The sequence below is a fragment of the Ranitomeya variabilis genome, chromosome 3 (assembly GCF_051348905.1).
Source record: "Ranitomeya variabilis isolate aRanVar5 chromosome 3, aRanVar5.hap1, whole genome shotgun sequence".
Taxonomy (NCBI): domain Eukaryota; kingdom Metazoa; phylum Chordata; class Amphibia; order Anura; family Dendrobatidae; genus Ranitomeya; species Ranitomeya variabilis.
In genome coordinates this window covers 640,215,276-640,242,559 of record NC_135234.1, presented here as the reverse complement: position 1 = coordinate 640,242,559, position 27,284 = coordinate 640,215,276, and the positions used below count along the sequence as shown (strand labels likewise).

The following is a 27,284-nucleotide window of genomic DNA, read 5'->3' as shown; positions in this document are numbered from 1 at the left end:
TGCGGCATGGGTCGCCAAAGCTATGGTTTCCTGGGCAGATACTCTGGCACATTCCTTTCAGGACCACTCTCTTCCGGCTGAAGCGGCGGACCTCGCCAAACAAATTGCTATGGCAGCAGATTGTGCTGTACGCATCTTTAGACGCTGCAGACTGTGCGGCAACAGCGGCTTCAAACGCCGTCACCATCAGGAGAGTTATCTGGCTTAGAGAGTGGCGGGCGGATTCCTCCTCAAAAAAGTCTCTGATTTCTCTCCCCTTTCAGGGCGGATGCCTATTTGGAGAAAAATTGGACCAACTTATTTCCGATGCTACAGGGGGAAAAAGCAAGTTCCTCCCTCAACACAGACCAAAAGCTGCTTTTCAGCGCCAACAGTATTTTCGTTTTCGCCCCTTTCGAGGTGGCCCTTTCTGGTCCAACACTGCATCGTCTAGATCAGAACGATCTACATGCACAGACAGAGACTCTCGGCCTTCTTACAAACCGAATTAGTCTTGGAGAGGAAGACCTAGACAACCCAGAACCAGAGGTTCTAGACCTGCCAGATTTCCTTCACAATGACTCGGGGAGTATTCCAGTCGACACCACCAAGGTAGGTGGACGCCTGCTTCTTTTTCGTCATGTCTGGCTTTCCATCATCCCCGACTAATGGGTCAGAGACCTGGTGTCGTCTGGTTACAAAATAGAATTTTCCGTCTCCCCTCCAGCTCGGTTTTTTCCCTCTCGTCTCCCAAGTTCAAGAGCTCAGTCACGCGCTCTCTATTGCGCCATCGATTCTCTCCGCCAAAACGGGGTAATCGTTCCGGTTCCGGAACACGAGAGATTCAAAGGTTTCTACTCAAACCTCTTCGTCGTACCAAAGAAGGACGGGTCCGTGCGCCCCATCTTGGACTTGAAACTCCTAAACAAGCACGTAAAAGTACGACACTTCCGGATGGAGTCCCTTCGGTCGGTCATTTCCTCTTTGGAGCGAGACGAGTTCCTAGCATCAGTAGACATCAGAGATGCTTATCTTCACATTCCAATCTTTCCTCCACACCAAAGGTTCCTCCGTTTCGCCATCTAAGAGGACTATTTTCAATTCACGGCCTTGCCCTTCGGTCTTGCCACAGCACCCAGGGTATTCACGAAGGTCATGGCGGCTGTCATGGCCATCCTGCACTCCCGAGGTGTGGTCTTGTTGCCATACCTAGACGACCTTCTGGTCAAAGGTCCATCTTTTCATGCCTGCGAAGCAAGTGTCCGCATTACGTTGGATTCCCTTTCGCGCCTAGGCTGGTTAATCAACCTGGACAAATCCTCCCCTGTTCCAGCTCGAAGGATCTCTTTCCTAGGCATGATCCTAGACACGTCCAAGGGGCTGATCTTTCTTCCTTGGTCCAAGGCCCAAGCGCTTCAACAGGGTGCCAGGACGCTTTCTCGCCCTTGCCCGCAGTCCATTCGGTTTGCCATGAAGATCCTGGGGAAGATGGTGGCCTCAATGGAAGCGATTCCCTTCGCCCAACTGCATCTCCGTCCCTTACAACAGGCTCTTCTGGACAACTGGGACAGGAGTCCCTTTACCCTCGACCGACCATGCCCTCTGTCCCCGCGGACCAGGCTGGCGCTCACGTGGTGGACTTTGGAGCCTACTCTCCACCAGGGGAGGTCTTTTCTTCCGATCCATTGGCTGGTGGTGACCACCGACGCCAGTCTCCTCGGTTGGGGAGCGGTGTTTCTCCACCACACTGCCCAGGGGCGTTGGTCGATGCGGGAGTCGAAACTTCCCATAAACATTCTGGAGATCCGTGCTATCAGGTTTGCCCTGGGACGTTTTCACCCTCTGCTTGCGGCTCACCCAGTCCAAATACAGTCAGACAATGTCACAGCTGTGGCGTACATAAACCATCAAGGGGCACTCGCAGCAGGGCAGCTATGCAGGAGGTCACACACATCCTCCGTTGGGCCGAGGACAACCACTCCACTATTTCCGCGGTACACATTCCGGGTGTCAAGAACTGGGCGGCGGACTTTCTCAGCCGTAAGGGTCTCTCCTCGGGAGAGTGGGAGCTCCATCCAGAGGTTTTTCATCAAATCTGCCTTCGCTGGGGGACTCCGGACGTGGATCTGATGGCATCCAGGCTCAACGCCAAAGTCCCCAACTTCATAGCGCGTTCTCGGGATCCCCGGGCTGTTGGGGTGGATGCTCTGATATTCCCATGGCACCGGTTCCGATTCCCGTACGTGTTCCCTCCACTTCCTCTGTTACCGAAGGTGATCCAAAAAATCAAGATAGAGGGGATTCCGGTGATCCTTATTGCCCCGGATTGGCCGCGTCGCGCATGGTATGCGGAACTAGTGCATCTCGTATCCGACGTTCCCTGCCAGACCGCCCAGATCTACTGCGCCAAGGACCGATGTACCATCAGAGCTCAGGGGCCCTACGTTTAACGGCGTGGCTGTTGAAACCTGGATCCTAACTCAAGCAGGTTTCTCCCAGCAGGTCATTTCCACCATGATCAGAGCTCGCAAGACGTCTTCCGCATCTACCACCGCACCTGGAAAGCCTTCTTCACTTTGTGCAGACTCCGCGGTCGTCCCCCTCTCGTTTTCTCCATTCCCTTCATTCTGGAATTTCTCCAGTCCGGCTTGGATTCCGGCCTGGCCCTCAGTTCCCTCAAGGGCCAGATTTCAGCGCTGTCGGTGTTGTTCCAGCGTAAGATTGCTACTAGCTCGCAAGTCAGGACCTTCATTCAAGGGGTCTCCCACGTGGTTCCCCCCTACAGAATGCCACTAGAGACCTGGGATCTCAACTTGGTCCTGAGCGTCCTTCAGGAACCTCCGTTTGAACCTCTGCAAGACGTCCCACTATCTATTCTCTCTTGGAAGGTGGCCTTCCTTGTGGCGATAACGTCTATCAGGCGCGTCTCGGAGTTGGCCGCACTTTCCTGCCGGGCGCCCTTCCTTTCCTTCCACCAGGACAAAGTAGTCTTACGCCCATCTCCCGCTTTTCTCCCTAAGGTGGTGTCATCTTTTCACCTCAATGAAGATATTATTCTTCCCTCCTTTTGTCCACAGCCAAAACATAGGGTCGAAATGGCCCTTCACACTTGGACGTGGTACGGGCTCTCAGGAGGTACGTCTCTAGGACTGCCTCTTTCCGTCAATCGGATTCCCTCTTTACCCTCCATGAGGGTCACAGGAAGGGTTCAGCCGCGTCTAAGGCTACGATAGCCAGATGGATCCGATCGGCTATCCAAGAAGCTTATCGGGTCAGGGGCAGGCCCATCCCGGCGGGGGTTAGAGCTCACTCTACTCGGTCAGTTGGTGCTTCCTGGGCCATTCGGCACCAGGCGTTGGCGGAGCAGGTTTGCAAGGCCGCAACATGGTCTAGCCTGCATACTTTCACAAAGCACTACAACGTCCACACTCATTCTTCCGCGAATGCGGCCCTTGGCAGACGTATTCTGCAGGCGGCCGTTGTGCATTTATAAGTCAGATGGTACACAGAGTTATTTGGTTGTATTGTTCCCCACCCAGGGACTGCTTTGGGACGTCCCATGGTCCTGTGTCCCCCAATGTGGCAAAGGAGAAATAGGGATTTTTGTGTACTCACCGTAAAATCCTTTTCTCCGAGCCACTCATTGGGGGACACAGCACCCACTCTGTTAGCCTTACGGCTCGTTACCTTTTTTGGTTCTTTTTCTGACATGTTATACTCTGTTATGTATTATATTGATATTAATCTCCTACTGCTTTTGCACTGAACTGGGTCTCTGGAAGCCAGCATGAGGGTGTATACTGCAGGGGAGGAGCTAACCTTTTTTGTCTCAACTTAGTGTCAGCCCCCTAGTGACAGCAGCATAACACCCATGGTCCTGTGTCCCCCAATGAGTGGCTCGGAGAAAAGGATTTTACGGTGAGTACACAAAAATCCCTATTTATTGTGTGTGTGTATATATATATATATAATTTTTGTACTTTATTTTTAAGGCCAGAAGTCAAGAAGCTAAAGAAGAGGCAGCAAAGAAACTAAAAGTAAGTATCTATCAGTCAGTCCCTTTCACTAATAAATTATACAGCACGGACCAAAAGTTTGGACACCCCTTCTCATGTAAAGATTTTTGTGTATTTTCAAGACTATGAAAATTGCACATTCACTCTGAAGGCATCAAAACTATGAATTAACACATGTGGAATTATATACTTAACAAAAAAGTGTGAAACAACTAAAATTATGTCTTAAGGTACCGTCACACTAGGCGATATCGCCAGCAATCCGTGACGTTGCAGCGACCTGGATGGCGATATCGCTGTATTTGACACGCAGCAGCGATCTGGATCCCGCTGTGAAATTGCTGGTCGCTGCTAGAAGGTCTGCACATTATTTGGTCGCTAGGTCGCCGTGTATCGCCGTGTTTGACAGCAAAAGCGACGATACCAGCGATATTTTACACTGGTAACCAGGGTAAACATCGGGTTACTAAGCGCAGGGCCGCGCTTAGTAACCCGATGTTTACCCTGGTTACCAGCGTAAAAGTTAAAAAAACAAACAGTACATACTCACCTGCGCGTCCCCCAGCCTCTGCTTCCTGACACTAAAGCGCCGGCCCTAAACTGAAAGTGAAAGCAACAGCGGTGACGTCACCGCTCTGCTGTTAGGGCCGGAGCTCAGTCAGCGTCAGGATGCAGAGGCTGGGGGACGCGCAGGTGAGCATGTACTGTTTGTTTTTTTAACTTTTACGCTGGTAACCAGGGTAAACATCGGGTTACTAAGCGCGGCCCTGCGCTTAGCAACCCGATGTTTACCATGGTTACCCGGGGACCTCGGCGTCGCTGGAGAGCGGTCTGTGTGACAGCTCTCCAGCGACCACACAGCGACGCTGCAGCGATCGGCATTGCTGTCGCTATCGCTGCAGCGTCGCTTAGTGTGACGGTACCTTTATATTCTAGATTCTTCAAAGTAGCCACCTTTTGCTTTTATGACTGCTTTGGGCACTCTTGGCATTCTCTTGATGAGCTTCAAGAGGTAGTCACCGGGAATGGTCTTCCAACAATCTTGATGGAGTTCCCAGAGATGCTTAGCACTTGTTGGCCCTTTTGCCTTCACTCTGCGGTCCAACTCACCCCAAACCATCTCGATTGGGTTCAGGTCTGGTGACTGTGGAGGCCAGGTCATCTGGTGTAGCACCCCATCACTCTCCTTCTTGGTCAAATAGCCCTTACACAGCCTGGAGTTGTGTTTGGGGTTATTGTCCTGTTGAAAAATAAATGATGGTCCAACTAAACGCTAACCGGATGAAATAGCATGCCACTGCAAGATGCTGTGGTAGCCACGCTGGTTCAGTATGCCTTCAATTTTGAATAAATCCCCAACAGTGTCACCAGCAAAGCACCATCACACCTCCTCCTCCATGCTTCACGGTGGGAACCAGGCATGTATAGTCCATCCGTTCACCTTTTCTCCTTCGCCTCATTGGGGGACACAGACCGTGGGTGTTATGCTGCTTGCCACTAGGAGGACACTAAGTGATACAAAGAAAGTTAGCTCCTACCCTGCAGTATACACCCTCCTGCTGGCCCTCAGCTAACCAGTTCTTGCTTAGTGTCTGTAGGAGGCACTTGGGTCTGTTTTCAGACCCCAACTTTCTTATTTTAATTTTAATTTTTATTTTTCTGTAAATTTTTATTTTTTATTCAACGGAGTGAAGGGGGCGACGGATCCCTTTTATAGGGCCCGCTCTCCCCCGAACCAGCAACAGGCGAGCACGGCGAGTATACCTCCCCGTCCCTCTCCTGCGACGCTGGAGCACGCCAATTTTTACTGGGGCGACGGGTTTCCATCTTTGGTCCCGATCTCCCTTCCCCCTGCAAGACGGCGAGTACTTGGAGCCTGCTCTAATGTTCCTCTCCGGGGGCCCCACATACAAGGCCCACATCACATGGCGTTGCACAAAAGGGATTACAGAAGAGGATGACAGGATGGATGGAGCGCGCAGGGACAGGGGGACCTGCATTACCGGACTGTGAGTACATCAGGAGTTCCCCTACTGCGCTCCGGATTGCTTTGCGGCCGCGCCGCCGCACACCGCCGGGCAGGCCAAAAATTTAGTCCCCGGCTTTTCAGCCGGAGTAGGCCGCAGTGGCCTCTATGGGGCAGGCGCCGGCGGTACTTGCGGCAGAGTCCCTGGGGAGAGGCGCCGGCGGTCGGGGAACTGCGGCGGTTAGCGTCACTCCGTTGCGGCCGCCGCGCATCGTCAGGCAGGCCGGAAATTTAGTCACCGGCTTTTTCATCTGGAGTAGGCCGCAGTGGGCAGATCCCTCCCACGGCCGTAACCCCGCCCCCTATATCGGCGCTTCTCGTCTGGGACGAGAGGCACCCTGCAGTTCTCAGGGGCCATTCTTCCTCACGCTGCCTGCGTGGAAGATGCGGTCCTGGGGGTGCCACTGGCCGGTACACCAGCGGCAATCATTCGGCGCGCGGCCGCCGACGCGCTCCACCGGCAGACTCCATAAATTTAGTCCCCGGCTTTTTCAGCCGGACTAGGCCGCAGTTGAAATCCCCTTCAGGGGCGAAGGTGCCTTCACGGTCCCGATGGGCTGAACTTCGTGGATGTACAGAAGCCCCTCTCCGGATGGCACAAGGAGGCTGACGGTTCCTCTCCACCTCCCTAACAAAAGGGATGATGGATTGAGGTTTATCCCTCTATCTCTGCACCTGAGGTAACGCCCATCCACGCTGCAATACCGGACATCCGCGGCGGCTCCATGCCGGGACGCGCACCGTTGGTGAGTAGATCCTGGCAGCGATGGGCTTCTGCAGCGGGATATTCACAGGCAGTCTCAGGCTTCCCTGTGGCCCACCTCCTTGAGGTAACGCTCCAGCCGGCTAAAAAATTTAGCTCCCGGCTTCGGCCGATGTGTAGGCCGCACCCCAGAAGCGCACTGTGGCGCCATAAGGCGGCTCTGCCTTTTTTCCTGGTGTTTTTCGCCTGGCGCGAAAGCTCTCAATTTTCTCGATCAACGGGCGTGACCACCCCTCACTTCTACGCTGGCGCCGGCTGCAGAAATTTACGCCCCGGCTTGGGCCTATTCATGGAAGTCTCGAGGCTCCGCCCACGTCGTGCCTGTGGCTCCGCCCCCTGAATTTTCGCTTCTCACTCGCTGCGAGATTTTACCTACACCCGCATGACCAGTATTCCTGGTCTTAAAGGCACGTGACCAGTATTCTCTGGTCTTAAAGGCACGTGACCAGTATTCTCTGGTCTTAAAGGCACGTGACCAGTATTCCCTGGTCTTAAGGGCACGTGACCAGTATTCCCTGGTCTTAAGGGTACGTGACCAGTATTCCCTGGTCTTAAGGGCACGTGACCAGTATTCCCTGGTCTTAAGGGCACGTGACCAGTATTCCCTGGTCTTAAAGGCACGTGACCAGTATTCCCTGGTCTTAAAGGCACGTGACCAGTATTCCCTGGTCTTAAAGGCGCGTGACCAGTATTCCCTGGTCTTAAAGGAGCGTGACCAGAATTCCCTGGTCTTAAAGGCGCGTGACCAGAATTCCCGGGTCTTAAAGGCACGGGACCAGTATTTCCTGGTCTTAAAGGCACGGGACCAGTATTCCCTGGTCTTAAAGGCACATGACCAATCCGAAACTGGTCATAAATGAGGAGCCCTCTTCCGCTGAAGTTTATCCCAGTGTAACTAGTTCCCTCAGTCTAAACTCCCTCGTAGAGCTTTTGCCATCCCGATATGTCCTCAATTAAAAATGCCACGATCTGTCAAATAGCAAATCTGGTTTGTTCCGTTTTGCGGCTACGGGTCCAGCCCTCTACCCTCCCTAGCCGCCGCATGGATTGCTAGAGCAACGGTCTCCTGCCTGGAGACCTTAACTACTTTGATTCACACCAGTACCCCTTTCCTGAAGAGAGTTCAGCTGGTCAATCAAATTTTTGAGCGGGAGACTAACGAAGGATCGTACATTCCTACAGCCCCGACCAACAGTGAAAGGATTGTCCAGGACAGTCTAGATCTAAGGGATCTTGGTTCCTAAAAGGGGAACGAGAAGTAGGACCGATCCCGGACCTCAAACTTCTAACTATTTTTTCACAAGGTTCTTCTTCTTCGAATGGAGTTCCTCCGCTCAGCCATTACTTCAACAAAAAAGGTGCAGTTTCTGGCATCCATCGACATTCGGTATGCCTAACCTCTTCAAAAATTCCTTTGCTTTTCCATTCGTGAACAGCATTTAAGTCACGACCTTGTCCTTCGGCCTTGCTACCGCACCCAGAGTGTTCGCAAGGGTCATGGCGGCTGTCATCTTGCACCTAGAGGCGTGGCCGTCCTGCCCTGTTTGGCCGACTGTTTACCCACCCTTGCAGGACTACGCTAAGTCGTCTATATCACTTGTGATACCCTCTCACCTGGGCTGGTGGCTAGACTTAGACAACTTCTCATTTCCAGCCCAGCAGATATCCTTTTTGAGGATGATCCGGTACTCTTCCAGAAGGATGGTAAATTTCCCTCCAGACAAGGTCATGGTTTTTCAACAGGGAGCTCGCGCTCTTGCTCACTCATCCCCTCATTTCATTCGATTTGCTGGGAGGGTTCCAAAAAAAAAAAAAAAAAACGGAGACAACAATGGAAGCAGTTTCCTTCGCTCCGTTAGTTTTCAGCAAGTCAAGCAGCCTTTCTAGTCTCTGAGCTCCTTCTTCATCCAGGGTTTTTTCTCCCGGTTCCATGGTTACTAGTAACTTCCAATGCCAGTCCTCTTCTCCCGATCATTGCTCTGGAGATCTCAAAGGTAGTCCTATAGTAGGTCCACTACCTTATGGCGGGTCAACCCATCCGATTTCAATTGGACAACGCCACGGCTGTATCATACGTCAATCATCTAGCGAGTACCCACGTTCAAGCACCATGGCCAAGGTACCTCACATGGGCCGAGATCTATCACTCGGTGATCTTGGCAGTACATATCCCAGGAGTAGAATTCTGGGCTGCGAACATATTTAGCCGTCAGGGTTTCACCTCAAGTGAGTGGGAACTTCACCCGGAAGTCTTCCATCAGACCCGCCTTCACTGGAGCTCTACAGTTGTAGTTCGGATGGCGTCCTGACTGATCGCCTGTGTACTCGAGTTTGTTGTTCGGCCTCGAGATCCAAGAGCCATCGCACTGCATGCTCTGGTTATTCCGTGGTACCAGTTTCCACTTCCGATCCGAAAGCTTTTCAGAAGCAGAAAGGGCCCCAGTGATCCTCGGAAATCCACACTGACCACGTCAGTTCGCTTGCGGAGCTGATAGCTTTCTGTCTTTCTGCAACAAAACTGCAAGTAGGGACCACCTCGCAGGATGTTTTCACATGTAGTTTTTCCCTATTGCATACCGTTAGATCATTGGGATCTATTCTATTAGGGAAGGTCGCCCCCTTTTTTCTCGGCGATATCCTCATCCTGACGAGTCTTTGGTGCTAACGGGTCTTTTTCAGACTTTTTTCCCTTATTTCCTTCAAGGCAAGGTTGTCCTCAGGCCTTCCCCGTCCCTAGTTACCAAGGTGGTATTGTATTACTACTGTCATGAGGGCATAGTTCTTCCCTCATCTCTTTTGGCACCAGTCCACAAAATGGAATGAGTTCCCCATATTCCGAACGAAGCGAGTGCTTTGAGTAGGTACGTCTTGAGGACGGCGTCCTTCCGAAGGTTGGACACTGTATCTTGGGTTTCCTAACGGCAAGAGGAAGGCTTCCTGACATTTACAGGAAGGGTTTGGCCGTCTTCATCGGCCATTTAGCCTGGTGTATTCCTTTCACCATCCAGGAGTCCTTCCGTGTTAGATGACAGCCTATCTCCCTGTCTATCGTGGGTTCTAGGCACCAGGCGTCGACAAGACACGCCTGCAAGCTTGCGGATTCGTCCAGTCCGCATGCATTCTTGAAGCATTATAATTCCCAGACTTCCACAGATGTGACTCTGGGCAGGCGGACTCTGCAGGCCGCGGTAGCGCACTTGTAAGTAGCAGTTACACAGGGCCTGATCTGACGTTGTCCCCACCCAGGGACTGCTTTGGTACGTCCCACGGTCTGTGTCCCCCAATGAGGCGAAGGAGAAAGAGGGATTTTTGTGTACTCACCGTAAAATCCTTTTCTCCGAGCCAATCATTGGGGGACACAGCTCCCACCCTGGTATTGGCTTATGCTTGTTTTTATAATCCAATATGCTATACTCTCATATATAATATGACATGCTGTAAGCTAATATGTTGTTACTGATCTCCTACTGCTTTTTGCACCGAACTGGTTAGCTGAGGGCCAGCAGGAGGGTGTATACTGCAGGGGAGGAGCTAACTTTCTTTGTATCACTTAGTGTCCTCCTAGTGGCAAGCAGCATAACACCCACGGTCTGTGTCCCCCAATGATTGGCTCGGAGAAAAGGATTTTACGGTGAGTACACAAAAATCCCTCTTTCTGCGTCGCACAAAGACACGGACTCAAATTTGGACTCATCAGACCAAAGCACAGATTTCCACTGGTCTAATCATTCCTTGGGTTCTTTAGCCCAAACAAGTCTCTTCTGCTTGTTGCCTGTCCTTAGCAGTGGTTTCCTAGCAGCTATTTTACCATGAAGGCCTGCTGCACAAAGTCTCCTCTTAACAGTTGTTGTAGAGATGTCTGCTGCTAGAACTCTGTGTGGCATTCACCTGGTGTCTAATCTGAGCTGCTGTTAACCTGCGATTTCTGAGGCTGGTGACTCGGATAAACTTATTCTCGGAAGCAGAGGTGACTCTTGGTCTTCCTTTCCTGGGGCGGTCCTCATGTGAGCCAGTTTCTTTGTAGCGCTTGATAGTTTTTGCCAGTGCACTTGGGGACACTTTCAAAGTTTTCCCAATTTTTTGGACTGACTGACCTTCATTTCTTAAGTAATGATGGCCACTCGTTTTTTTTTACTTAGCTGCTTTATTCTTGCTATAATACAAATTCTAACAGTCTATTCAGTAGGACTACCAGCTGTGTATCCACCAGACTTCTGCTCAACACAAGTGATGGTCACAACCCCATTTATAAGGCAAGAAATCCCACTTATTAAACCTGACAGGGTACACATGTGAAGTGAAAACCATTCCCGGTGACTACCTCTTGAAGCTCATCAAGAGAATGCCAAGAGTGTGCAAAGCAGTCCTCAAAGCAAAAGGTGGCTACTTTGAAGAACCTAGAATATAAGACATAATTTCAGTTGTTTCACGCTTTTTGGTAGTATATAATTACAGATTTGTTAATTCATAGTTTTGATGCCTTCATTGTGAATGTACAATTTTCATAGTCATGAAAATACAGAAAAATCTTTAAATGAGGTGTGTCCAAACTTTTGGTCTGTACTGTACAGCCTCTTTGGCTTGTGGTACATATACTGGTGTGACCATGGTACATAATTTCATGTGTTCCACTATTGTTTACTTGATTTTTTTCCCTCATTTTTGCCACATTTCTGATAGCTAAGAGAAAAGAGAGAGAAGGAAAAAGAAGAAAAGGAGCGAAAGCTAAAGGAGGCAGAGCAGCTCGAAATAAAGAAGAAAGAGAAAGCAAAGAGAAAACTGAGGGAGAAGGACAAAGTAGTAATTCCCCCTGTCCCAAAGCCAGACAGGAAGCAGCTTGCACAACAGCGGCGCCTGGAAGAACGCAAGCGCCAACAGTTTATGTTGGAGGAGCTGAAGAAACCGACTGAAGACATGTGTTTGCCTGATCATCAGGTGCGAGACCTTCATGTTTTTTTTTAATTCATTTATTAGTTCCAGAATAAAACAAACATTGCACACATTTGCACTATTAATTAGACCTTCATGTTTTACAGTATTGCTGTATAGAAAAATAGATGTTACTAGCAGGGCAGTGGGGGCAGTGAGCCAAACCTCCGACTCCCCAGCACTAGTCACTACTGAGCATGTACATAAAGTGCAGCCCAGATGCTTGGATCAGGAACAGAACAGACATTTTATAGGATGTTTCATAACCTTCCCAAATTATGAAAACATTTACAGCACATCCTGCATTGTACTATTAAACCCAGTGTATTATATATTATAGGAGTCTGTCCATGTTATATCGGCTCCACAAAAATGAACACCGACTCCACAGTCCTGGTTACTAGAAGTATTGTCCTTGATTGTGTGCTGAATTGGAATTTGAATCAATCCCATAGACTTTGTAGAGGGATTCATTGCTAATAATCGGATTAGTAAAGCTAATACGTCGGCCATAACACATATTGTGTCTTGAATACATGCGGCACTCAGGCTTTTGAGATTGGTTACTTAAAAGGTTTGTCCAGTAGTCCTGGCTCCCATGGGACAATGGAGATGAGAAAAAAAGAGATACTCAGTTCTTGGATGGACGCCGCTCCTCTATAGTCAGCTCTGTTGTTGATGGCAGGACATCGATGGGGGATGCAGCGTTCAATGTGAAGGAGTGGCGCAGATCCAGCGACTGAGTCCCCCACGCCCAGCCTGGCCCTTTATTAAGCAGTTTACCATTCCTCAACAGAAGTTGGTGGATTTCAGGAATCTTCATCACAATTATTGTCCATTGATTTCTTTGCAGCCATTACCCGACTTTCCACCTGTTCCAGGAGTAGTGTTGCCCGTCAGTGCCTTCCATCATTGTTTAATGACTGTGGAATTCCTACAGACTTATGGAAAAGTGTTTGGATTAAATGATGCTAAGGATGTGCCCAGCCTCTTCACCCTGCAGGAAGGACTTTTCAATGTGGGTGACAGTTTAGGAGAGGTACAAGACTTGCTGGTGAAACTATTGAGGGTTGCATTGTTTGACCCTGGGCTTCCATCATACTTCCAGGTAACCACATGGCTTTTGAAATGTTTGTTTCATTGTAAGCTTTTTATATGATTTACACTAGAACTACCGCTTGGATTTGATGTTTATATCTTTTTATCTGCAGTCTTTGAAACTCCTAGGAGAAAAAGTTTCTGAAGTCATTATAACCAGGGAAAACGTGTCTGAAATACTCCGTATCTTCCTGGAGGCATATAGTGGTGACATTGAGCTCTGTGACAGCCTCCGCACTCATCCATTTCAGGCACATCCACCCCACTCCAAAGCTGCTGTGCTTGCCTTTCTTATTAACGAACTCAACGCCAGTACCCTGATCATCAGGTACGGTTTTATTGCGTTTTTCAAGACTTTCAAAACTTATCACTAGAATATAAAGCTTTTCTTCTTACCTGCCTTTTAGATGTTAAGTTTAGTTCGTATAAACTCATTAACATTACATTTTCATTGTTTCCTCAGTGAAATTGATAAAACTCTAGAGAACATGTCCAATTATAGAAAGAACAAGTGGATAATAGAGGGCAAAATTCGCAGGTAACAACAACGCTGAAAGGTCTTCTCCCCATTTTTCCTTTTTTAGTAATTTTTCTTCTATATTTTGCTGATATTTTATTCTCTTTTCAAGTTTGTTAGTTTATTACTTTGTATTGGAGACTTGTAAAACCTGGGCATGGGTGTAAATTTTCATAAAAAAATGCCTTATTATGTTTGTTTTCATTTTAACTCTTGCTATCAACAAAACCTTAGCGCAACGCCTGCGGGTTTCTAGCTGGAATTTTTTTTCCCTACAATAACACCTACTTTTTAGTACTGTGTACAACCGAAACACATAAGGAAAACCATTTATGATAGTACAAACTGGCATTGTATCACAATATCCTACAGGTTGAAATTTGCATTAGGAAAGAAGGTGGAACGACCGGACCCTCAAGTCAGCAGTGCTGAGGAGTGTCGGACCAGACGCAGCACGCGCATTGAGGAAAACGAGGACGCCATGGGTGATGAATCAGCCTTACTGAAAGCAGCTGAGGATGAGGAGGTAATGTACACACACTGAATATTATTCTCTAAAAGAGAAATCTGCTTTGTCTTTCTCCTGCCGAACGACTAATAGACCTCAATTGAATACCCATATCTTCAGATCCTAGTTAGATTGGAAGATTTTCTTGTAGGATGATGGATTAACAATAACTTTTGGAGAGGAAGATATATTTTAACAAGCAATTAAATATAATAAAATTGAGTAGAAAGAATAAATATATAACACATGTACAGTGATAATTGGTGTGGTTTTTTTTAAATGTTTTTATTGCAGGAAGAAGTTTCCTCTAATGTGAATACTTTAGATCTAGAAAGACAGATAGAAAAGCTCACAAAGGTAACTTTTATTCAAAATGTCAATGAAAACATAGAAGTCTTGCATGGCAAATAGCCAAAACAGCAATTTATGTATTGTAGTGTAGTCTCCAAATTCATGCGGTCTTACCTGGGGTCCTTCATTTCTGGGCACACGGAGAAGTGTTCGCTGGGTGGCCCTCCTGTTAAAGGACTCGGCCACTAGTTGTTTATTGATGGCCTATCCCTAGAATAGGCCGTCAATATCTGATCGGTGGAGGTGCGACAGCCAGCACCCAGGGCAATCCGCTGTTATCGGTGGCAGCCACAAGTTCTCAGATGCCGCCAGAACACAGCAGCGCCATCATTTCTATAGTGGCCATGGCTGGCTACTGCAGATCCACTCTTACTTTAATTAATAGGGTGCGGATTTGTAGTACTCGGCCACAGCAACTAAAGTTTTCACAGAGCTGCTGTGTTCTGGCAGCATCCTGGATTCTGGCCGCCGCTGGTAACTGCAATAGTTATAATCAAAAACCTATAGGGAGTGCGAACACGTTAACTGCACTATTTGCAAGAAACACATGGCTTTCTCTGGAATAAGATATCAGATCTCAGATATTAAGGTATCATGTTATTCAGCTTTCTATGACTTGCATGCCCATGTAGACTGCTTAGGAGGGCTGATCCTACTGACAGACTCCCTTTAACCAGATGGAAGGCATTGTCTGTCACTTTATCCGCCCATCTGCAATTTGGGATGTTAGTGGGTTATTATGGCAGCCCGCGGCCAATGATCTGCCCTCTTAATACTCCTATTAAGCCCTGCCAGAGTCAGATCTAATAAAATCAACACTGACGGCAAAAAATACTGAATATAAAGTGATCGAAAATGTATTTATACTTCTAAAAACTATGGCTTGCCCTGCAAAAAAAATACCTCTCAAGCGCCTTTGACAAACAAAATAAAATGCGTGTATGGCTCAGAATATGAGTATGGTGAGGGAAATGTATTTTGGTATTGCTGTCACCACACCAACCGGTAAAATAAAGTTCGCTGCTAAATGTGTTGGAACAGCGTTAAATGTATATTATATGTTTTTAATTGTGTTTTTCATTGTCTCTTGTAATATTGGTTTACAGCGTCAGATGTTTCTGAGAAAGAAAATCATTAGCTGTTCTCAGCGACTGCGATGTATGTCTCTGGGACAGGACCGGTACCGCCGATTCTACTGGCTGCTTCCACACATAGGTGGCATCTTCGTAGAGGGATCCACGGACGGCTGCGGTGAGGAAACACACAGAATACTAAACCTTATGTTATCCTTCAATGACCCTTAATGAGAAAGTCTGAATGGGCCTTAACCAATAATTAATGACCAAACCAAAGTTATCCAATCTGACGTGTCCTTTATCGTGACACAGTATATTTTCTGATAATGGTAAATTTAGGTTGATATGTTTTATTGATAAAAATGTCAGACATTTGACAAAAAAATACTGAAAATCAGCAGCTTTCAATCTATGATTATCCCTTTAATCCAGATAACCATACCACACAAAATACCGTATTTTTCGGACTACAAGACGCACTCCCCCCCCCCCCCCCCAAAAAAAAGGGGGGAAAATAGGGGGTGCGTCTAATAGTCGTAATGCAGGCTTACCCGCAGTGGTGTGGTGGCGGCGGCGAGGAGGCGCAGTAAGCAGCGGGGTCCCTTTCACCGGTGAGAGGATGCAGAGCCGGGTGAATCATGTTGTTATCGGTGGTGGCGGCCATCATCCTGAGGCCGCGCGCGCAGATGGAGTGCTCTGCTTCCCGGGGCTTCAGGAAAATGGCCGCGGGAGGCTGCGCGTGCGCAGATGGAGATCGCGGTGGCCATTTTCCTGAAGCCGAGTTCGCAGATTTAGATCTTGGCTTCAGGAAAATGGCCTCCGCGATCTCCATCTGCGCACGCGCGGCCTCCCGTGGCCATTTTCCTGAAGCCCGGGGAAGCAGAGCACTCCATCTGCGCACTCGCGGCCTCAGGAAGATGGCTGCCACCACCGATAAACAACATGATTCACCCGGCTCTGCTGCTTACCGGGCTGCTGCATCACCTCACCGGTGAAAGGGACCCCGCTCACGCCATACCGCTCACTGAGCCTCCTCATCCCCGCACCTCTGCCGGTAACCACTGCTGCAACCCTCCCATGGACACCAGGCCGTGGCGTCGCCCACCTATGCAGGAAGGGACCCTGCTCAGGTGCACGCTGTACCGCATCACCCCACCTCTGCTGACACCATGCCACCGACCCTGCTCTGCCACCGCCAGCCCTCAGGTAAGATACTGTAAATTCGGACAATAAGACGGACCCCCATCTTATAAAAAAATCTTTTTTTCTGCAATTTTCACCCCAAATTTGGGGTGCGTCTTATGGTCCGGTGCGTCTTATAGTCCGAAAAGGTAAATGCCACTTATCCCATGTCTGCTTTACATCAGCGCCATCTGTAAAATGTTTTTAATGTTTTACATGTTAGAAGCTTTAAAAGTGTAGCAGTCATTTTTTATTTTTCAAGGAAATTTACAAAATTTACACTTTTAGGGACCTACCGCATTCAGTTTTGAAGTGTCTTTAGGTGTCCCATATATTGGAAACCCCCCAAAAGTGATACCATTTTAAAAACTGCGCCCCTCAACATATTCACAACTGCTGCCAGGTAGATTATTAACCCTTCAGGTGCTTTTTAGGAATTAGTGCAGTGTTATGACAGGAACGGACTATGGTTATTTTTGCATTCCTAAATGTCGCTAGCTTCTGATTAGGTCACTATAGCCGGCAGACCCTAAGGCTGTTACTTGATCTTGGATTGCCTTGGCAACCATCAGGACCACACAGTCATGATCTTAAAGTGCCGATGAGGTTAAATAGGATCTCCTCACACTCAGTTAACCATCCAAATGCTGTAGTCACTATTGACAGTGGCATCTAAAGGGGTTAAACAGGCATGGTCGTTGCCAACAGTGACCGTGCCTGATGCATCAAGGTGTCAGCTATAGTGTACTGCTGACAGCTGCTGGGTTGTCACCCATCGGGGGACGCTATTTACTTATATCTCGGGTCAGTTTTAAGTCGTTTTGGTCATCACTAAGGGGTTAAAGTGGTTTTCTGAGATTTGACAAAGCTTGTACAAGAGAAGGGAATGTTTTAAAATAAAGAATTGATTATTAGTTACCCATTGAATCTTCTGCCGGTCCTGCAGCCATTATGTCGTACAACTTCTTATGACCGCTGCAGCCTATCACTGGCTTCAGCAGCGTCATGTGCGTGTATGTTACATGTCCACCGAGACCATGAATGCCTAGAGTGATGGAAATCATTACTGACGCTGGAGTTTCAGGTAGGTAATGGTTATTTTATAGCATTCCCTCCTCTTTTCCAGGTTTTGTTAAAGGAAAGGTTTTTACGTTGATTGCCATTATTACACCTCCGTACTGGACGATTGCGCCGACATACAATTTCTCCTACGCCTCATTGGGGGACACAGGACCATGGGTGTTATGCTGCTGCCACTAGGAGGACACTAAAGGTACCGTCACACTAGGCGATATCGCCAGCGATCCGTGACGTTGCAGCGACCTGGATAGCGATATCGCTGTATTTGACACGCAGCAGCGATCTGGATCCCGCTGTGAAATTGCTGGTCGCTGCTAGAAGGTCTGCACTTTATTTGGTCGCTAGGTCGCCGTGTATCGCCGTGTTTGACAGCAAAAGCAAGGATACCAGCGATATTTTACACTGGTAACCAGGGTAAACATCGGGTTACTAAGCGCAGGGCCGCGCTTAGTAACCCGATGTTTACCCTGGTTACCAGCGTAAAAGTTAAAAAAACAAACAGCACATACTCACCAGCGCGTCCCCCAGCCTCTGCTTCCTGACACTGACTGAGCGCCGGCCCTAAACTGAAAGTGAAAGCACAGCGCTGTGCTGTTAGGGCCGGAGCTCAGTCAGTGTCAGGAAGCAGAGGCTGGGGGACGCGCTGGTGAGTATGTGCTGTTTGTTTTTTTAACTTTTACGCTGGTAACCAGGGTAAACATCGGGTTACTAAGCGCGGCCCTGCGCTTAGCAACCCGATGTTTACCCTGGTTACCCGGGGACCTCGGCATCGTTGGTCGCTGGAGAGCGGTCTGTGTGACAGCTCTCCAGCGACCAAACAGCGACGCTGCAGCGATCGGCATCGCTGTCGCTATCGCTGCAGCGTCGCTTAATGTGACGGTACCTTAAGGGTACCGTCACACATTGAAATTTCCATCGCTACGACGTTACGATTCGTGACGTTCTAGCGATATCGTTACGATATCGCAGTGTCTGACACGCAGCAGCGATCAGGGATCCTGCTGAGAATCGTACGTCGTAGCAGATCGTATGGAACTTTCTTTCGTCGCTTGATCACCCGCTGACATCGCTGGATCGTTGTGTGTGACAGCGATCCAGCGATGTCTTCGCTTGTAACCAGGGTAAACATCGGGTAACTAAGCGCAGGGCCGCGCTTAGTAACCCGATGTTTACCCTGGTTACAAGCGTAAACGTAAAAAAACAAACCGTACATACTCACCCGTCGGTGTCCTTCAGGTCCCTTGCAGTCTGCTTCCTGCTCTGACTAGTGCCGGCCGGAAAGTGAGAGCAGATCACAGCGGTGCTGCGATCTGCTCTCACTGTACGGCTGCACTCAGAGCAGGAAGCAGACGGCAAGGGACCTGAAGGACACCGACGGGTGAGTATGTACGGTTTGTTTTTTTACGTTTACGCTGGTAACCAGGGTAAACATCGGGTTACTAAGCGCGGCCCTGCGCTTAGTTACCCGATGTTTACCCTGGTTACCCGGGGACTTCGGCATCGCTCCAGCGCCGTGATTGCAACGTGTGACCGCAGTCTACGACGCTGGAGCGATATTCATACGATCGCTGCGACGTCACGGATCGTGCCGTCGCAGCGATGAAAATTTCAATGTGTGACGGTACCCTTAGACACTAAGTAGACAGAAAGATTAACTCCTCCTCTGCAGTATACACCCCTTCACTGGATACAATTTCAACCAGTTCTTGCTTAGTGTCTGTAGGAGGCACTTGGGTCTGTTTTTTTTTTCAGACCCCAACTTTATTTTAATTTTTGATTTTTAATTTTACGTAAATTTTTATTTTTTATCTAACGGAGTGAAGGGGGCGACGGGTCCTTTTTTTATAGGGTCTGCTCTCCCCCGAACCAACAACAGGCGAGCACGGCGAGTATACCTCCCCGTCCCTCTCCTGCGACGTATGGCGCACGAAAAGCTTGCGCCGGGGCAACGGTTCCTATACGGTCCCGATTTCTCAAACACCCCCCCCCCACACCTGCAATAGAGCAATGTGCTCTGGAGAAAATGCAGCCGGAGGGGAAGATGTGCCGCAGCACCAACAAACCCCCTTCGATCAGACGAGGATGCATCAGGGGCCTCTCCATCCCCATCCAGGGTGCATGGATTGAGTACACACCCTCACAGAACCGCCCTGCAGATGTGAGAACCGGGGAGCACTGCGGCTGTAAGTACAGACCCCCCTGCTCCCCTGTGTGCAGCAGCGATGCGGTCCGGGTCCCTGGAGAGAGACGCCGCCGACCCCGTCGGCGGTGCTTGGCGAAGGTTCAGAAACGCTCCGTCGCGGCCGCACATCGCAGGCAGGCCCCAAAAATTTAGTCCCCGGCTTCTTCAGCCGGAGTAGGCCGCAGTGGGCAAAATCCCTCCCACGGCCGTAGCTCCGCCCCCTACATCGGCGCTTCTCGTCTGGGACGAGAAGCGCCCTCCAAATCTCGGGGGCCATATTTCCACACTCTCTGCACGGAGCCCACGCTTCTACAGCGCTCCAGAACCGCCATATCTCTCCCTGGGGACACAGACAGGACCGTGGGTAAGCTGCTTCAAGAAAGCTTAACCCCTTCCCTGGCGTATACTGCCCGCTCTGTCTCCAAAGGCACTATGTCTCAATCCAAGGAGACTAAAAAGGGTAACAAGAAGCACACAGTGTTTTTCACTGTTTGTGCCACTTGCAATGCGGCCCTGCCCCGACCCCACACTACTCCTTTGTGTGCAGATTGTGTCTCGCCCTCTGTGCAGCCACCTCTTGCCGCCGCCAGTACTGCCGCCAGTACTGTCGCCGATGCCGCAGCCGTCGACCCTGTAGAGCCTAGCCCCCCTGAGTGGGCAGCCTCTCTGTCACGATCTGTGGCTTCCCTAGCCAGGGCAATTGACTCCCTCCGGGGCCCCTCTCCAGGTCGGACCGCGGAGGATTCAGACGACGGTATGGATCCGTCTACCAGCAGGGGGCGTACCCGGTCACTTTCTACCCGGGGCTCTAGAAAACGTGTTCACGTTTCATCCCCTGACCATGAGCTAGCGGGCCCTTCAGTGCCTGCAAGCTCTGCTTCCCGGTCCCCTTCCCCAAACTCGGATAACTCTGAATATGAGTCCGACATTTCCTACGTTCAGGACTCCCCCTCCTCCCAAGAGTCTCTCGACTCTCTCATCGAGGCGGTCAACCAGACCCTGAAGGTGACTGAGGACTCCGTATCGGAACCCAAACACGTGGTGTCTTTCAAAATGACTAAACGTGTTCCAAAGGTTTTTGTCACTCACCCTCACTTCAAGGAGATTGTACAAAAACATAGGGATCGCCCAGATAAACGTTTCATGGGACAAAAGTCCATCGAGGCCAAATACCCTTTTTCTCGGGAATTAATCAAGGACTGGCTGCAGTCTCCCTCAGTGGACCCTGCTGTGTCACACCTCGCGTCCAAGACCATCCTGTCTCTTTCGGACGGTTCCTCCGTTAAGAACCCCTCCGATCGCCAGATTGATTATCTGGCTCGTTCCGCCTTCGAGGCCACAGGAGCGTCTCTCTTCCCATCCTTCGCCGCCTCTTGGGTGGCTAAGGCTATGGTCTCTTGGACCGAGACTCTTTCCTCTACCATCCAAGCCAGTGACTTACCTCCAGAAGCCAGCATCCTGGTTAACCAGATAGCGCAGGCCGGAGACTTCATAGTCAACGCCTCTATGGACGCAGCCAATTGCGCTGCACAGGCAGCCGCCAATGCAATCTCCATCAGGAGAGCCCTGTGGCTCAGGGATTGGGGAGCAGATTCGGCTTCCAAGCGTTCTCTAACAGCCCTGCCTTACCAGGCTGGTCGGTTATTTGGAGAAAAATTGGACCAAATGATCTCGGATGCTACCAGAGGGAAAAGTAAATTTCTCCCCCAGCAAAAACCTACCCGGCCCTTTCGGTACCAGCAGCAACCTCCATTTCTGCCTTTTCGGCCCAATGCCAACTGGTCTTCTACATCCTCTACCCCCGCATCAGGATGAGGTTCGCGCGGTGGCCGAGGCACCCAGGTCTCTTACAGACCTAATCGTAACTGGAGACCCAGGCCTAAACCACCCGGGTCTAAGGGATCCACATCCCATGGATCCTCCGCCCAATGACTCCTTGCACCAACAAAGTAGGCGGACGCCTGCTCTTGTTCCGTCAAGCCTGGCTCTCAGTCGTTTCCGACGAGTGGGTCAGAGAACTGGTGTCCACCGGATACAAAATAGAATTTTCCTCCCCCCCCCTACGCGCTTCTTCCAGTCTTGCCCTCAAAGGTCAAAGGCCACAGCGTTTCTCCAGGCAATACGGGCACTACAAAGGGACGGAGTCATCATTCCGGTCCCCCTAGAACAAAGATTCAGGGGTTTCTATTCGAATCTATTCGTGGTCCCAAAGAAGGACGGATCACTACGTCCGATCCTAGACCTGAAGCTACTAAACAGATTCGTAAAAATCCGACACTTCAGGATGGAATCCCTCCGTTCTGTGGTCGCGTCTATGGAAAAAGGAGAATTCCTGGCATCCATAGACATCAAGGATGCCTACCTGCACATACCAATCTTCCCTCCGCATCAGCAGTTCCTCCGCTTCGCTTTTCGCGGGGAACACTTCCAATTTGTGGCCTTGCCCTTCGGTCTCGCCACCGCTCCCAGAGTCTTCACGAAGGTCATGGCGGCTGCCATGGCCATTCTTCATTCCAGGGGAGTGGTGGTAATTCCGTACCTGGACGACCTACTGATAATGGGTCCTTCCTACCCAGCGTGCGAAGAGTCCGTCGTTCTCACGGTGGATACTCTTTCTCGCCTGGGATGGAAGATAAACTTCGAAAAATCTTCTCCAATTCCGGCTCAACAAATCTCTTTCCTGGGGATGATACTGGACACTTCCCGCGGTCTGGTCATACTCCCTCAAGACAAGGCTTTGGCCCTGCAGCAGGGAGCTCAGTCTTTCCCATCCAGTCTCCCACTCCATTCGTGCCAGCATGCGAGTTCTCGGGCAGATGGTAGCTGCCATGGAAGCGGTCCCATTTGCGCAGTTTCACCTCCGTCCCCTGCAGCATGCGCTGCTGTCGGCTTGGGGCGGCAACCCGTCCTCCCTCGACCGCCGATTCATCCTGTCCCCACGGGTCAGGAAGACCCTCAGGTGGTGGACGCTGAAGTCCTCCCTAACCCAGGGAAGGTCCTTTCTCCCAGTACGGTGGCTGGTGGTGACCACCGATGCCAGTCTCATAGGCTGGGGAGCGGTCTTCAACCATCACACAGCCCAGGGGCGGTGGTCCACTCAAGAGTCTCGCCTTGCCATCAATATCCTCGAGATTCGAGCTATCAGGCTAGCATTGTTCCAGTTTCACCGCCTTCTGGCAGGTCACCCAGTCAGAATCCAGTCCGACAACGCCACGGCCGTGGCATACATCAACCGTCATAGCGGAACCCGCAGCAGGACGGCCATGCTCGAGGTGTCTCACATCCTTCATTGGGCGGAGTCAAACCATTCGCCCATCTCGGCGATCCACATTCCAGGTGTGGAGAATTGCGCGGCGGACTTCCTCAGTCGCCAGGGCCTCGCCTCCGGAGAGTGGTCCCTTCACCCGGAGGTCTTCCAGCAGATTTGCCATCGCTGGGGGACCCCGGATGTGGATCTCATGGCTTCCAGGATGAACAACAAGGTTCCTCAGTTCTTTGCTCGGTCCCTCGACCCACGGGCCCTCGGAGTAGACGCCCTGGTCTTGCCTTGGCGCCAATTCCGCCTCCCGTACATTTTTCCTCCTCTTCCCCTGCTACCGAGGGTCATCAAAAAGATCAGGGCAGAGGGGGTACCAGTGATTCTCGTCGCGCCAGACTGGCCGCGTCGGGCATGGTACGCCGAACTGGTTCAGCTGGTAGCCGATGTCCCCTGGCGTCTTCCAGATCGCGTGGATCTTCTTTCACAGGGCCCGATTTACCACCAGATCTCAGGGGCCCTGTCTTTGACGGCTTGGCCGTTGAGTCCTGGATTCTAGGCCAAGCGGGTTTCGCTCCCAAGGTGTCCTCCACCATGATCAGAGCTAGGAAACCTGTTTCCATGCGCAGTTACCACCGTACCTGGCGAATTTTTTTTCTCATGGTGCGATGCACAGGGACGATCTCCTCTGGTATTTTCTATCCCTTCCATACTGGAGTTTCTTCAGTCTGGACTAGAGTCGGGACTTGCCCTTAGCTCCCTAAAGGGTCAGGTTTCGGCATTGTCAGTCCTTTTCCAGCGGAAGATTGCCAATAGATTGCCGGTGAAAACTTTCTTCCAGGGAGTTTCCCGTGTGGCGCCTCCCTACAAATCGCCCTTGGATCCGTGGGATCTTAATTTAGTTCTCGGAGCTCTTCAGGAGACTCCCTTCGAACCGCTACAGGACGTTTCCTTGACCTTCCTTTCTTGGAAGGTAGTCTTCCTAGTAGCCATTACGTCCATCAGAAGGGTTTCGGAGTTGGCTGCACTCTCCTGCCGCCCTCCCTTTCTCATTTTTCATCCGGACAAGGCGGTATTGAGGACCTCTCCCACTTTTTTGCCCAAGGTCGTCTCTTCTTTCCACCTCAATGAGGAGATTGTTCTGCCTTCGTTCTGCCCGGCACCAGTCCATCGCATCGAAAAGGCTCTACACACTCTTGATGTGGTGAGGGCTCTTCGTCGGTACGTCTCGAGGACGGCTCCCTTCCGCACGTCGGACGTCCTGTTCGTACTTCCAGAGGGGCCCAGGAAGGGTTCTCCCGCTTCAAAAGCCACTCTGGCTAAATGGATTCGGTCAGCCATTCAAGAATCCTATCGTGTCAAGGGTGTTCCTATCCCAGCTGGGATCAAGGCCCATTCTACTCGGTCGGTGGGCGCCTCGTGGGCCATTCGGCACCAGGCGTCAGAACAGCAGGTCTGCAAGGCTGCGACGTGGTCCAGTTTGCACACTTTTACCAAGCATTACCACATTCATTCTATCTCTTCTGCAGACGCCGCCCTTGGCAGGCACATTCTGCAAGCAGCAGTTCCGTAAGCCAGTGGTACATGGGGTATTAGCATATTGCTCCCCACCCAGGGACTGCTTTTGTACGTCCCATGGTCCTGTGTCCCCCAATGAGGCGTAGGAGAAAAGGAGATTTTTGTGTACTCACCGTAAAATCTTTTTCTCCGAGCCACTCATTGGGGGACACAGCACCCACCCTGTTAGCCTGTTTTTTTGGCTTGTTGTTACTTCTGGGTTTTGACATAGTTTGTCTTTGTTCATGCTCCTACTGCTTTACTACCGAACTGGTTGAAATTGTATCCAGTGAAGGGGTGTATACTGCAGAGGAGGAGTTAATCTTTCTGTCTACTTAGTGTCCTCCTAGTGGCAGCAGCATAACACCCATGGTCCTGTGTCCCCCAATGAGTGGCTCGGAGAAAATTTTTTTACGGTGAGTACACAAAAATCTCCTTTTTTAAGTGAAACTTGTTTTAATCCATGGCCACGTGTCTGATGTATGTCCAGGTATATTGTTAGTAGCATTGCTTAAACATTAAATTGTTGATATTCAGTAATATAAAATGCCACAAGTTCCTGATTTTGCGTTATTTTCTTGTAGGTAACACTTCAGACGCTCCACAAACTCCTCTTCTGAATCCTTACGGATTGAAGAATGAAGAGGAAGGAGGGACAGAAGACTCATATTACTGTTCACTTAATCGTTCACGAGGACGACCGAGGAAGTCCCTGCGTTGTAAATACTGTCAGTGTCCTGGATCTCAGCTGACTCCACTCAATGGCTTTTTGCAGCCAAATCCGCATCTTTATGAAAGCCACCAGGGCATAAGCCAGACAACAATGCTGTCGTGGCTCACACATTGTCAAACATCTATCATGCACAGTGCTGTATTAACACCTGAGAATAGTCCTCCTCACACTGAGGGGACATCTACGTATGACATTGGGCCCTGTCCAGGGGCTACCGACACAGATGAGAAGGATAACAGGTTGTTCAACTCCCTCCTTAGGACTTCTTACACTGAAATTTCCTCGAACTCCAATTCACAATCAAAGATCCTCATTTCTTCATCATCTCTCACTGCAAAAACACAGCCATTACAGGTAATTGCCAATACAGGTATTATCATTTAAGTGTTGCCCCTTTTTTTTTTTTTTTATGCAAAAAGTACATAATATATTTTACAATGCAGCCAAACATAAGTAAAGATGAGGGAGCACTATCTTTCTCAGGCGTAAGCTTCCACTAAGATTGTATCAATTTATTTTTGGGAGGAAATACGAGTGCCATTCAGCCGAGATCTTAACAGGGTTGTCCCTTTTTCGTGTTGATTATCTGCTGTCACTCTGTGTGACCGCAGACTTCTGAATCCTTAGTCTGCTCACTGCACACTGTCAGCCTTTTCCCGTGTAGCTACCGAGATCAGGCGGGCATGTGACTGCGAGTATGTGGTGTGCATACTGCTGGCCACATTCTGACTAGATGTGCTCAGACTCGCTCAGTTGGCTTTTATTGATCGAAGCCGAGCATGTCTAGTCGGCACGTGACCTGACATTCGCAGATTGGATACTTGCAGTCACATGACTGCTCACTCTCTGCATCAAACACCGGAGTATTCTGATAGTGTGCAGTCTGCAGGCTCATAGTGACTGCAAACTTTCACCACAAGACCAGACTACTTTCATTGTGACAAGAAAAAGCAATATTGGGACCTGAAGCTGCTCATCATTACGTCAGAGTTGTCCAACTTGGCAAATTATTTTCTATAGATAAGATAGGTGAAAATTTGCTGATCCTTAAAAGTGTCTGTGAATGGAGTGATGGCCGTACATGTATGCCTTCGCTTTATTTTTTTGCCTGAACTGAACTGCTGCAGATCGCCAAGTACAGTCCCACTTGTGAGTCAATCCTACATATAGGGGATAACTTGCTAAGTCAGGACAATCCTTTTGAGGGTGTTAAATTTTTTGGAGTGGACTTTCCCTCTCTTAGCCTCTCTGCTCCTCACTGTCCCCCTTCTGAGAGATGAAAAGTCCCATGCACAAATTGTGTGAATATAGTGTACAGATCTGGCTGAGCAGCAGGTGAAAGCAGCATCTAAAACAGCATGAACTGGGCATTGAAGCAGCAGTGCAGCATGCTAGTGTGGAACGACTGAAACCGTGTAAGGTAATGAAGTATATTGCTAAAATTCTGAACTTATTAGTGTATTTTGCGCATTATAAGACTCATCACAAATTTTGTGGAGGAAAATGGGAAAAATAATGCATTAATAAGTGTTCTTTCTTATTGTAGCTTACCTGAGGGGTGGTAGGGCAGGGTCACTGCTTCAGGAAGCTAACAGATGCAGGAGTGGGGCTATGTTTCGGGCCCCAGGCTGGTAGGAGGGGGTGTTCGGCGGAGTCTTGCACTTTCCATGGTAGTGGTAGACTTCGGGGGAAAAAGGCCACTGGAGGCGATGCAGCTCCCCTCTCTTGCCACCACCAACTTATTGCAGCAGCGACTCTGGGACCCCGCTCCACCACAGCCGGTGAGCTACATTTGGATTATAAGACACCCCCCTATTTTCCCCCCAAATTTCTGGGAAATAAAAGTGCGTCTTATTACCCGAAAAATACATCAGTTACTTTTCAGTGTTGATGTTTTTAGGACACACGTGCCCTATTGCATATTAACTAGTTAAATATCCATAGTCAGTCATACATTAGTCAGAAAGCAGAGTACATGTGCTTACTGCAGCCTGTTCGGAAGTCTCTTATTGATGCTGTTGTGACATTGGA

At 49.7% G+C, this 27,284-nt stretch overlaps 1 protein-coding gene across 6 annotated transcripts in view; it reads left to right on the top strand.

Annotated features, from left to right (window-relative positions):
- BAZ2A (bromodomain adjacent to zinc finger domain 2A) overlaps window positions 1-27,284 on the top strand; it is a 67,655-nt gene that overhangs the window by 20,161 nt on the left and 20,210 nt on the right. For all 6 annotated transcript variants that reach the window (XR_013223999.1, XR_013224000.1, XM_077297617.1 and 3 more), the window contains 9 exons: window positions 3,972-4,016; window positions 11,465-11,719; window positions 12,567-12,821; window positions 12,925-13,139; window positions 13,275-13,349; window positions 13,701-13,854; window positions 14,131-14,193; window positions 15,294-15,438; window positions 25,105-25,607. Coding sequence is in view for 4 of the 6 variants with exons in the window: in XM_077297617.1 (XP_077153732.1) it covers window positions 3,972-4,016; window positions 11,465-11,719; window positions 12,567-12,821; window positions 12,925-13,139; window positions 13,275-13,349; window positions 13,701-13,854; window positions 14,131-14,193; window positions 15,294-15,438; window positions 25,105-25,607 (1,710 nt within the window). In the remaining 2 variants the exon portion in view is untranslated. The remainder of the gene's footprint in view (window positions 1-3,971; window positions 4,017-11,464; window positions 11,720-12,566; window positions 12,822-12,924; window positions 13,140-13,274; window positions 13,350-13,700; window positions 13,855-14,130; window positions 14,194-15,293; window positions 15,439-25,104; window positions 25,608-27,284) is intronic.